General features: G+C 41.2%; 1 protein-coding gene across 1 annotated transcript in view; it reads right to left on the bottom strand.

Moving 5' to 3' along the window:
• The window catches only part of CFAP47 (cilia and flagella associated protein 47), a 1,022,460-nt gene that overhangs the window by 500,237 nt on the left and 508,726 nt on the right, over positions 1-13,497 (bottom strand). The window contains exons 44-45 of the mRNA XM_070750589.1: positions 7,394-7,620; positions 1,338-1,512 (exon numbers count right to left, since the gene is read on the bottom strand). Coding sequence (XP_070606690.1) covers positions 1,338-1,512; positions 7,394-7,620 — 402 coding nt within the window. The remainder of the gene's footprint in view (positions 1-1,337; positions 1,513-7,393; positions 7,621-13,497) is intronic.

Here is a 13,497-nt window from a genome sequence, read left to right as displayed (position 1 = left end):
GTAATTATTGTTTCAATGTCAATGTTATACTGACAAAACACGCTGTTGCTATAGACCTTGGAAACACAAAAGAAATGAACTGTCTAAGTTACAGTTTGGGAGGGGGGAGGGTTAGGGATATGTCTTGTATCATCTTATATCAGACATAATGCAATAGAAAATGTAATTGTAAGATGAAACACACATTGTCTTGTTTTAATATGTATATATTTAATAAAAAATTTCTAAAAAGAAACGAAAGGCTCCTTCAAGTCTCTCAATATTGACACTACCTCCTGGGAAACCCTGGCCCAAGAGCAACCAACATGGCACATACTGATCCACCACTGGAGGCCAGAAGAACATTCATAACAGAAGAGAAGCAAGCACTCCACAAAGCCAGTGCTGCAAATGCTGTGACAATGGTGCCTACATGCCTGCCAAAATGTGGCAGAACATTTCATGGAGGTACAGCCTACATGGAATCATTGGAAAAGAGAAAGAGAATCAATGGGAGGGGGAAACTGGCTTTTTTGGGATGGATGTCCTGCCAAGGGGCAGAAAGTGGAATATGAACATGGAGCATCTTGGGGGTTGGGGAGGCCCTTAAGAGACCTATGGCAGCAGGCCTGAGTCTGCACTAAGCCTCGAAGTGCCTCTATCACCACTGAAATACCTGTGTCCTACTTTATGACCCTCACATTCATTTAACAGCCATATATAGAAGAGCATGGGGTGAGGAGGGCCATTAGGCAAGACCATTTTCCTTAAAGCCATCACAGATGCAATCATAATGGGCAGGATCCATTGCAGTTGTATATTGATAAATGCCTTTACCTTGCTGATATTTGTGAAAATATGTCAATTGCATCAGGATAATGACATCCCCACCTGTCTAGTCTAAAATAAAATTAATCAAGCTCTAGTATCAGTGGTGGGTTGCTCCCAGTTTGGCCCAGTTTTTAGAACTGTTAGCGCCGGTGGCAGGAGGCTATGCCCACCCACCTGGAACGTTTCTGTACATGCCCAGAAATGTCATGTGCTCACGCGAACCTTTAGTAAAGGATTTTAGAATCCACTACTGTCTACTATGGATTATTACTCCAGAACTGGAGGGAATTTTTTGGAAAATTAGATAACTTTCTTATGACCTACATTAGTCCTGATAAGTCATAATCAACTCCAAACTGACTTCTTTTTGTCCAGTACTGAAAATACACTACTCACAAAGTAAGCTACACAAAGCTTAAAATAAAAAGTTGCAGTATAGCCCCTTAAATAAAGTTAGATAAATTTTGTTCCTAGATCAGATGGCACTTAAATTTTATTTTTAGTTGAACTATTTTGCTGCTTCTTACCTGCTGAATCAAACCAAAGATTTTGTTTTTTAGCCTTTGAGGAATTAACTCTGCATGAGGCTAACACAGGTATATATATTTTTGAAGGAATTTCAAAACACTCAGGCATGCTGACTTCGACATTATATTCAATATATTTCTCAGAGAATAAAGGATAGTTGTGCAGAGCATCTTTCTGTAAAACATGATATACATTTAATAACATAATGTAACTTTATTTTAAAAAAAGATTCAAAGGAAAATATGGGATTATATTAAGAATACACTTCTGAACAGTTGGAATTAATGGCTAAGAAATATGGAATATCTTTTTAAAATATACTTTAGTGCATGATATATCAAAAAAGAATGAATGAATACAGAATTACAACATCCTTCCTGTCAATGATTATTTCAGCTTCGACCGCAGCAACACATGATCACACAACAGATACAAACTTAAGGCAAACCGCTCTAAACTTGACTATGACTTTAATAACTGTTCTAGTTTCTGGTAGAACTTTAGTTATTAAAAATAACGCTTACTGAATGCAGTATTTCATAAACAAAGAAACTCCATTTTTATTCTTTTCTCTTCTGTATTCAAAAATGCAATACAGACTGGCACATTCCTTTCTCCCGTTATCTCTCTTAATTACATTCCACATACATTCCTTCATGCCTCCTCCCGTCTCCTGAAATTCATGTATTTACAGCAGCAGTCCCCAAACTACGGCCCGCGGGCCGGATGTGGCCCACTGAGGCTATTTACCCGGCCCACGGCAGCGTACAAGATTTTACCATCTATATACTAAGTTCCTGAATCTCCCCTCCACTCTGCTGCTGAGCGTCTGGCAGCAGCAAGGAAGAGGAAAGCCAGGGGGCGGGGAGGAAAGCACCCTATGGCAGAGCAGCAACAGTTCCTCTCCCTAAAGGCGAGAAAGAAATTGGCCAATTGCTTTCCTTCTGGCCCCCTGGCTTTCCGCCTCCTCCTCCTCCAGACGCTCAGCTGCAGACCGTCTTGGTCCCTCCAGTGCTGCTTTTGCTTTTTTTTTTTTGCACCGGTGAGGTTTGCGCACGTTTGGGCACTTTTGGAGTTGGGGGGGTCTGCTGCGGAGAGGGAGAGAGAGAAAGAGCGAGACATAGAAAGGGAGTGAGAGAGAGAGAAATAAAGCAAGAAAGAGAGGGAGAGAGAGAGCGGGAGAGTGCTGCTTTTTTGCTTCTTCGCTGCTCCGCGGGGAGCCTGGAAGCCCTGCAAGAGCGTCTGGAGGGGGCAGTAAACAAGCCATCATGACCCCTGCGCACTAACTTGTTAATGGCCACGCCATCCTGGATCGCAGGAAGGGGAGCTTTTCCCTGGCCAGGCGACGGTGAGGCCCTCCCGATGCTTGCCAGCCACCCAGGCCCCGTGCTTGGAGCTGGGGTGACGGGCCTAGCCTCGGCTTACTTGGCCCCCGCACGGCCAAAGCGTGGGGTGGAGTAGGCGGTGGCAGCTGCTTCAGGCCCGCCCCTGAGCTGAGCTTCCTTTGGCTTCCTTTGAGGCAAAGCTGTAAAGCTCACCTGCCGCCTCGAAGGAAGCCAAAGGAAGCTCAGCTCAACGAGGACTGGCTGTTGGTCTCTTGAAGCTGCCGCCGCCGCCACCGCCACCCACTACAGAGATCCCTTTGCCCGAACGGAGGCGGTGGCGGCGGGCTCAAGGGACCAAGAGCTGGTCTTTCTTGGGGCTGAATTGTTGCAGCCTCAGAGGCCGCCTCCGGGTGAAGGGATCTCCTTGGTGGGCAGCCTCGGAGGCTGCAGCAACGCAGCTCCGAAAAGGACCGGCTGTTGGTCCCTTGAACCCGCCGCCGCCGCCTCCGTTCAGGTGAAGGGATCTCCGCAGTGGGCGGCAGCGGCAGCAGCAGCTTCAAGGGACCAACATCCGGTCATTGTTGCATTGAGCTTTCTTTGGCTTCCTTCCTTTCTCCACCGAGGAGATCCCTTCGCCCGGAGGCAGAGGTGGCCTCAGAGGCTGCAACAATTCAGCCCCAAGAAAGACCGGCTCTTGGTCCCTTGAGCCCGCCGCCGCCGCCTCCGTTTGGGCGAAGGGATCTCCGCAGTGGGCAGCGGCGGTGGCAGCTTCAAGGGACCAACAGCTGGTCCCCATTGAGCTGAGCTTCCTTTGGCTTCCTTCGAGGCGGCAGGTGAGCTTTGCAGCTTTGCCTCGAAGGAAGCCAAAGGAAGCTCAGCTCGGGGGCGGGCCTGAAGCAGCCTCCGCCTACTCCACCCCGCGCTTCGGCCGCACTGGGCAGCTCTGGCGGGCGTGGGGCAGCAGGGCAAGCCGCGAAGGTGGCGCAGCCAAACGTGGGTCGAGTGGGAGGGCACTGAGCAGTAGCCGTGGGGCGGCGGTGGGGCGGTTGGCTGCAAGGCACCAGCGGCTTGATGTGTTGCAGGACACCGTACATTGCTGGTGCTGCGCTGGGCATGGAGTTGGCACTTCCGTCCCAGCCCAGCCAGCGGGCCAGTGCCAGCCCCGTGCCCATTCCCAGCGCAGCACCAGCAACGTACTGTGACCCGACGTCAGTGCCACAGTCTTGGAGCTTCTGCTTGCAGCCGACTGCCCCGCAGCATGTTGCAGGGCAGAAAAAATAAGAAGAGAGGAAGGAAAAGAGAAGAAAAGGAGAGAGAGAGAGAGAGAGAAAGCAAGAGAGAGAGGGAGAGAAAACAAGTGACAGGGGGAGGGAATGTGAGAGAGAAAAAGAGAGAAATGAGAAAATGATGCAGGGAAAGAATGAGGGAGAGGGAAAAAAACAAATGAGAAAGAAGGGGGGGAAAAGGGAGAGGGAAGAGAGAAGTGGGAAGGAGGGAGGGAGGGAAAGAAGGAGAAATGGAGGGGAAAAGGAAGGAAGGAAAGGAAGGAAAGGAAGGAGGAAGGAGGAAGAAATGGAGGGAACAAGGAAGGAAGGAAGAATGAAATGAATGGAGGGGCGGAGGAAGGAAGGACTTTTTTGGGGGGGTGTAATTTTTTTTAAAATTTTCTCTCAACATACATTCAAACAATACAATGTACCATCTAATTTTCCGTGAATAAAATGCGGTATTTTGTCAGTAACTAATATCAATCATCAAAAAAGTTGCAAATGTTTTTTTTCTAATGTTGTCATCCAGGTACATGCTTTTCTTTTAATTAAGTTCCCTCCTTAATGTTCCTTCAAAAAGTACAACACCAATTATATTTCTAACTTATTAACCATTATGCCAAAGTGCTTCCTTCTTTCTTTATATATTTTTCTATAAATATTTTTATACATTTTTCTATAAACCAAGAAAACCTTGTATAGCCAATCAGATGTTAACAAAAGAAAATTAAAAACAAAACATAAACTTGTATGAATTTCAGACTTCATTTCCCCCCTCTCTAAATAATACATTCCCATTTTGTTTTTTTACGTTAAAATAAGGTATGTGCAGTGTGCATAGGGATTTGTCCATAGGGTTTTTTTATAGTCCGGCCGTCCAACAGTCTGAGGGACAGTGAACTGGCCCCCTGTGTAAAAAGTTTGGGGACCCCTGATTTACAGCATGATTCAAAAATAGCAGGGATGACTGCAATATAATACAGAATAAACTTACTCGCTCCAGAGCCAAACTGAAACACGTTTCATCTTAAAACTACAACATTGAAGCTCCGCCCTTCTTCCCCACTGGCCTCCTGATGTAACTTATACATCACGCCAGTATTTAACCCATTCCTCCCCTTAATATATTTTTCCTAACACCTGTTCCTTGCGTTTTTGGACCCTTCTGAATTGAGGATTAACCCAGCGAATGTCTGTCTCTTCCTCACTAGATTCTGCACTCATAGCAACATCCTGTGGCTGGCCTCCCACCTGTTCTAATACCTATAACCCAGGGCCTAACACTAATTCATAAACACTCTCTGTATCAGAGTCCTCAAGCTCTTCATCATCCTCCAACTGACCAGGAGTATGTACAACAGTAACCGAGTAGTTGATGCATGGAATTCACTACCAGATTCTGTAGTATCATCATCTAACTCCCAAAACTTTACCCTTAGACTATCCACTGTTGACCTCTACCAATCCTAGGAGGTCAGTAAGGGGTGCATAAGTACAACAAAGTGCCTTCTGTCCCCTATCCTAATCTTTCTTTTACTAATATCATGTTATTATGTCTTTGTATACCACCAATACATACTTCACAAAACAAATAAATAAAATTTCTTGCAAACAAAAAAAATTATCAAAAACAGCTCATTTAAACTAACAGTGTGAAAGAGAATAGAAATATAAAGTGCTCAGGACACAAATATATTAATTTTCTATATTAATTATTATTTACAAATTATTTCAAAGTAACCTAAACATAATTATCCACTAGAGTTCATTAGTAAATCCAATTTAATCAGTCCTATTTCGGCTAAGATCAGGGATGGGCTACTATCCGGAATGCCAGGAAGGCTGTTCCATTGGCGGAAATGGGTGCATAAGCTTGCTCCATCGTCGCCAGGCATCCAAGCACTGTGCACACACAACCGGCGTGATTCCAATAAAAATTACCGTTTTTTTTGTTTCTGCGCATGCGCAGAAGCAAAGAAATCGGCAATTTTGGCCCAAATCTCACTACCACAAGGACGTACATGCGCAGCAGCTGAATTTCACTGCGGTGCCTAGAGCAGCAGCTTGGGCTAACAACAACAGCAGCCTGCCCAAGCTCTGGCTGCGCGTCCTGCTATCTGCTCTCCTGCTCAGTGCACGTGGGACAGCACACAGCAGGCCGCACGGCTGGAGCTCAGGGCCGCCTTGCCTGCTCCCTGCACCATGGCTCATCGACCTGCAGGAGATTGAGAGCAAGCTAAGGGCCATGGCGTGGTGGAAGGGTGAGCAGACAGAGCTGCTGCTTGTGGTAGCACCAATAGTTGTTGTGGTGTCATGGTGGGGACGGCACGGTGAGGGGCATGATGGAGGCAGAGCCGTGGGGGGGATGGTGTGTCAGGAACAGCGTTGTGGGGCGGCATGGTGGGGTTGGCACAGTGGGGGCAGTGTGGTGGGGGCAGCGTGGCGGGGGCTTGCTGTACAGTGGAGGGGCAAGCGGACAGAGTTACTGCTTGTGGTAACACCAGAGGTTGGTGGGGCAGTTGGTGGGGCAGTGGGGTAGGGATGGCACGGTGGGGGGGTATGGGGGGGCAGTGTGGTGGGGCGGCATGGTGAGGGCGGCACAGTGGCGGCACCATGGCGGGGGCAGCATGGTGGGGGCTCATAGCATGGTGGAGGGGTGAGCTGATGAAGCTGCCACTCGCAACAGAGCTGACAGGCCGCTAGTGGTAGCAGCGGGGGCTTGCAGCGCAGTGGGGGGGGCGAGCTGATGGAGCAGCCACTCGCAAGCAGCTGCTCCATCATCTCGCCCCTCCATCATGCCGCGAGCCCCTGCTGCTACTATTAGCAGCCTGTCAGCTCTGTTGTGAGCAGCTGCTCCATCAGCTCGCCCCTCCACCGTGCCACCCCGTCTGGTACTGCCATGAGCAGTCCTTACCTTGTTTTGCTGGTCGCATCAGAGCGACCGGCAGCTCTTCTGCCCATTTTCCAGGTCTTTTTGCTTCTGTGCATGCTAAACCCCAGAAATTGTGCATGTTTTCACGTAAGATTCAGCTTCTGCACATGCACAGAAACTGAAACTTATGGCAGGTGCGCACACGCTCCTGGCCCATTCCGTTAAGGCAGGAATGGTAGCCAGTCACTGGCTAAGATACACGTACCATAAAATTGCACTTATGACAGCAACACATTCTTTAATTCTTTTTTCTGCTTAGGAACTTTCTTAAATAGCAGCACATGAAAAAGTCATAAATGTTCCATTTTTCAGCCTTGTGTATTACAAAAAATCAAATCTTTTAAAGCTTTGATGATTTTATAACAGAAGAAAGAAAAGAAAACTCCAAAAGATAGATAGGAGGTGCAAAAGGAGCAAAAAATCCTTTTTCAGTCTGTTTTATGTGCAATAAAAATCTGCTTAACCAGCAGCTTTAAAGGTAATGTATGAAGCAAAATTGTAGTAATCTATTTAGAAATTAGCATTTTTACCTCAACTCTTGACAATCCCAAGGCTGCAACTGCAACTCGAACACTACTGCTCTCAAGTGTTCCTGTTGCCCTTCTTCGCTCATATTCCAGAGCAGACATATGTTGTTGTGCTGCAATAGCCAGTGCTTTTTCTCTAGCTTGATTGATTAAAGGGATCTTTAGTTTTTCTTTAAGTATATCAGTAAGGCGGCACTTCAGATAAAGAACTGGCGACATTTCTTTCTGACCTGTAATAAACAAAACCATTTATCATCTCCCCTTCAGAATCAGCACTAATGCTGGTAGGAGACTGAAGCATCATCATAAACTACACAGTAAAATTCTGCTTGTGCAAATTAATATGTTAATATTAAATCTAGATAGCAATTCTCTAACATAAAGTTAAAAATAATTGAGAGGTTCAGTATAGCCAACAACCAATGTTGTAGACATCTTTTAACAAGGTTTCTGTTCCCTTAAAGATCAAATAGGAAACACATAGACCCTTGGGTCATCCTTTCAGAAATCTTTCCTTACTCGGTTCCTCAGTGCTTTCAACAATGGCAAAGCTTATAAATGAGCTGTCTTCATTGAAAAAGCTCTTAAAATTTTAAGGAAAAATTCAGACTGCCTTAAATATAGCCCATGTTGAATTGTACAGCACAGTGAAACATCAGAAGTTGATCACAGGTACGGGTGGCAGAATGGATAATTCTCAGACACAGAAGATTATTGTTTCTGGAAGGTCATGATCTCCAGTTAGGATGGCATGCTTTTCTATGATATGATAAAAATAAAACTCATAGATATTTTCCAGGTATAATCTATACAAGTCTAATAAATAATAATAATTTTTTATTTATTTTTCCCCATAGAAACTTTTTCAATATATTACAAAATACCTTCTATTTGTGTTACAATACAACAGTATCTCATTAGTTAGACATATATAATCCCAAAAATAAATTTCCATTTCCAAATTATTTATTTTCGGTACATAGGAAACTCCCAAACCTCATCCTCTAGTTTTGTCATCTAGATAAGCATTTTTCTTCTAATTAAATTCAACATTAACTTCCTTTTGACAATATTAACTCATTATGTTTATCATCTTGCAAATCTATATAAACCATTTCTTCTTCCATTTCCTATACATCTTTCTTTAAAAACAAAAACCCTTATATAACCTTCTCCTAATTAATAAAAATAAAGAAATATAAAAAAGGCAAATCCACATACCTACTATTAATTTTTTTTTAAAAAAAACTGTTACCAATCCAAGTTTTCAAACCTTACTTTCTTATATCTTTATATATTAAAAAATGACTTCTGACATTAAATCCAATTTCTATTATAAATTCATATTAACGTTTCTATATTCTCTGTTAATATTCCCCAATCAATTAATATTCAACCAATTAGTAATACTATTATTAACTTATAAGCACCTTTTATATTTTCCAAATGTGTTTCAAATTCATCTTACATAATCATTGAATCATCACTTCCATACTTCTAGTTCATATCAAGATCAGCTTATTTCTTATATAGATATTTCATTAAGTTTCTCTATATACATTTTTCTAATACAATCTTATAAATTAATACATCTATTACTACTTCAAAACAACCCATGTTATATTCATAAAAATAAAAGAAAAAAATCTATTTTTAACTTATTGAATGATCAATCACCCCATTTCAAATTTACAGAAATCTTGCCAAATCTCAAAAAAATTCTTTCTTGTCTTTTTGTACCCCTCTAACCTCTTCTTTTCTCTTTTCCTCCCAGGTTGTGCTGTCTTTCCCAATTTTTTAATTTCCCTTTTAATTTCTTCTTTACTCTGCCCACTAAAATCAGATCAGATCACATCTATTCCATTTTCTATTAGTGCTTATCTTACTATAATAATCATTAAACATATGACTATCAACTCCCTCATTAATCAAGCCATTTTCTAATTGCTTTAAATCTCTAAATTATCATATGTCCTTTAATCTGTCCATTTTGAAATTGTCCAATGTATATCACTTTAATATTTCCATCGCTTCCTGTGTGCTGATCAATCTGATCATCATTCTTTTCATCTCCACTGTTTCTTGTATTTCCCTCCATGTTGTCATAATCATCTTGTTTTGAAATTCTTTGAAGATTTTTTTATATTTTCAGTTAAGGAGTTAGCGTTGTTTCTCATTTCCTCTCTCCATTTTTTAATGCTTGTGCATATGTCACTACATAAATCTCTTATTTCTGGAAGCTCAATTTTTGTCTAACTGCCCAGTAGCAAATCTTTATACAGCCTCAAAGCCTCAGAAGAAAAATCAAACTCTTTTTTCTTTTCTTTTCCCCCTTTCAGGTTTACATAAAGTTCAGCAGGAAAGTATTATTCCTCAGTTTTCAGCTCTTTTTATCAGTTACTATATAAAGAGTTCAGCTAGCTCAATTGAATCAAGGTCACATCTGGCAGAGCATACATTCCAGCCAAATGCTGCCTCAACTTCACCAACAGATTTTTCACCATGCAGGCTCACAGTTGCCTTCCTTTCTTTTAAATTCCAACACAATCAGAAAAATCAATATGTTTTAAATCAATTCTACTTCCACCTTTCCAGATTTCCAAGTTTATTAAATTCATGGGTTTTAGTTTTAGTTTTGATTAGCTTTTCATGTCCTTTTAAGCTCAGTTAAACAATTCTGATGTTAATGCAGCCGCTTTACACCTTCTGCTGTAGTTTGTCTCCCGATCACAAACAAAAGCAGTCTTTGAAAGTGTTTTCCCCTTCGGCAAAGTGCTCATCTTCTTTTTCAAAGCTTTCTTCTTTTCAACCTCCAGCACAAAAACTTACATTCCCTCACTTTCCAGATGACATCCTTCACTTTTTCTCTATCCTTCTAATCATAGTCACCTCGGTTTAAAAGCAGCAAGCTGCTTCCACTCTGATGCTGGTGGAAGCTCACGGACAACACCTGTGGGTTATGCCAACCCCAAAATGGGCACCAAACCAGGTCCCCTTCTTCCCCTCCCCTTCAGGGAGGTTCTGGGCTGATTCAACAGAATCAACACCTCCAAACAGCAGGGGTTCAGCAATTCCTCTGCAGGAGTGAAAGGAAGGCAATGGCACCGAGATGGATAATCACGCACTCTCAATATTTTCAAAGACATCATATAAGAAATGCTCTATTTCTAGTATGGGAAAAGGTGAAAGCAAACATCTACATGAAAATATCAGTTTGACTCTCAACAGTGGAAGAATTTATCCATCCAAATGTAGTAAGTCTGGAAAAAATCTTAACATAAAGATATTTTAAATGCAGATGGGAAAGTTAAAACTAAACAAGAGTTACAGAATCAAGGTGTGGACTTATCATGGGGCCACAAATGCAAATAAAATTTAGATACAAGAAAGATATTAAGACATATGGCTTCTACAAATCAAATAAATCAAATAATGTTAGGGGTAGGTTAAAAGTTAATAAAGAAAATATACAACTTTGTTAAGCTTAAAAAATGGAAGATGAACAGGTAAAAGAGACAATGATAGTATGGGCAAATGTTTTTTGCATACATTATAAAAGGTAAATGTTCCCCTCCACATATCTGCTAGTTGTTCCTAACTCTAGGTCGCTGTGCTCACCTCTGTTTCTAAGCTGAACAGCCAATGCTTTGGAACTGCTAGGTTGGCAGCAGTTTACTCCCGTACACTATAGCAGTGACGGTGAACCTTTTTTTCTCGGGTGCTGAAAGAGTGGGAGTGTGTGATATCGCACATGCTCGAGTGCCCACACCCATAATTCAATGCCTGGGAAGGGCAAAAACAGCATCCCCCACCCCCCAGAGCCTCTCTGGATGCCGGAAATGGCCTGTTCCCCAAATTGTGGTGGGTCCAAAGGCTGCCCTGGAGCTGGGAAGGATAAAAATGCCCTCCCCCACCCCTCTGGAGGCTCTCTGGAAGCCAAAAACGTCCTCCCAGGGCCACTGTGTGAGCCAAAAATCAGCTGGCCGACACACACATGCAGATTAGAACTGAGCTAGGGCAAAGGCTCGTGAGCCAGCAAATATGGCTTCACGTGCCACCCGTGGCACCTGTGCCATAGGTTCACCATCACTGCACTATAGAATGGTAGAAATGGCAAAAACTTTGGGAAAGAAACTGTAAGTTGACAGTGGCAGCCACTTATAAGGAAAACGTATACAAAATGTTTTATAGGTGGCATTTATGATCAGCAAAATTAGCAAAGATATTTTAAAATGTCTGCAAAATGTTGGAAATGTAATCAGACACACTGTCCATGTGGTGTACATGTGCAAAAGCAAAGAAATCCTGTACAAAAATACATACATGGTTAGAAAAAGTGTTAAAGCTACATATGGATTATAAACCAGAAATATTTTTGTTAGGATAGTACCAGAAAAGTATGATAAAGGGAATATGTATTTAATTTCACATGTTTTGACAGCAACAAGAATTGTATTTGCACAGTACTGGAAAAATGAAGAAACATCTGGTGAAGAAGATTTAATTAAAAAATATTAGATTGTGCAGAAATGGGCAGATTGACATTAAAGATAAAAGAAAAAGTGATACAGAGCATTTTTAAACATGGAATTTGTTTTACAAATAGTTGGATAATAGAAGCACTTACGTATGTAAAGTGAAAATGTATAAAGAAGAAGTTGATCACAGATGCTTTATGACATTTTTAACATTATTATGTCAAAATGTTTTTTGATATTTGTCATTAAATATTTTATTAAAAATGTCAAATTTCAAATTCCTGGTGCTGGATTTTGGACACATTTTGTAAGTTAGTCCATTTTAGGTCCCTTGGTTCAAACACTGTCATGTGTTGCACATTTTTCTAAGTTAAATGTTACATACAGTGAGACTTGAAAGTTTTAGTAGTATATAAATGTGAAGTTTTCCATAATAGTTAAAATGTGAAATAGCAGATTAATGAAAGCTATCAAATAAAGTAAATTTATTCAATTGGATGTCAGCTTGAAAAAACTCTCATTTAAAACAATTTAAACAAAAAAGTGTTTTTAAGATTGAGTAAGGATGTGAAACAGAGGGTAACTACCTTTCAATACAAAATAAAATACAGAATAAAGTATTATTTCCACCACAGTAAATAACTACACTTTTAAGTGTGTCAAAATGAAGTCATGAGTACTTTGATGTAATCATTTCAAAGCATAAATATAAGAGTAAAACTATGGAAAATGTGTAGAGATTGATCATATACAGTAGGTATGGAATTGGCAAAGTCATTTTCAGGATTGCTATTCAGCAGCTATTGAAATCATAAAAACTAAGTAAATTCTGACTGTAAAAAACTTGATGTATTTAAAGAAAGACAGCTCAAGTAAACTGTTAAGAGGCACTGCATTTCCAGTTGACAATGTTACAGTATATATTTTTACATCAATTGTATTCAGATCTGTAGATATATTTATCTTTGCTACAACTAAGCCAATGTATAGTAAAGCCTGCTTTGGAGAAACCTAGTGCACAATAGCTCCATGATTATCAAACAATTCATGACAGAAAAGTCACTTGGGCAGTAACTGTAGCTCTTTCAAGACAATGTGCTGCATGAATCCATGCAAAGGCAATGAAGGCTATATCTTTCAGCATTATGTTTGAGAATTATAATTACTGATTAGTAACAGGAGCAACTGGAAAATGACTGGCTCAATTTATCAGATGGGCCTTAAACTAAAGTTCAGGGTGGAGAGTGTCTAGTCTTTAAGATCTCCAGGACATAATTCCAAGCAAAAACCCCTAGAAAACAAGGCAAATAATGAAGTAAGGAGGGAGGGGAAGGAAGACAAGCTCAAACACCAAATAGGAGATGTAGGAAGCATACCGAGAATCAGGCATAAAGGTCTATATATAAATACACAAACTCTGGGGAACAAAATGCTTCAGTCATAAAGAGATGTATACATCACAATAATTAAGAAAGCAGGTACAGATGAAAGTCAAATCCAAAACTACAGGCCAATTTTACTTCTAAACTTTATTATAAAATTTTCATGAATATCATGGCTGGAAGGCTGAAGAAAATCTTAAATGACATAATACATAACAATAACAACAACAACAACAACAACAACAAT

This window comes from Erythrolamprus reginae, chromosome 4, assembly GCF_031021105.1.
Source record: "Erythrolamprus reginae isolate rEryReg1 chromosome 4, rEryReg1.hap1, whole genome shotgun sequence".
Lineage (NCBI taxonomy): Eukaryota > Metazoa > Chordata > Lepidosauria > Squamata > Dipsadidae > Erythrolamprus > Erythrolamprus reginae.
This window is presented reverse-complemented; position numbering and strand designations above follow the sequence as displayed.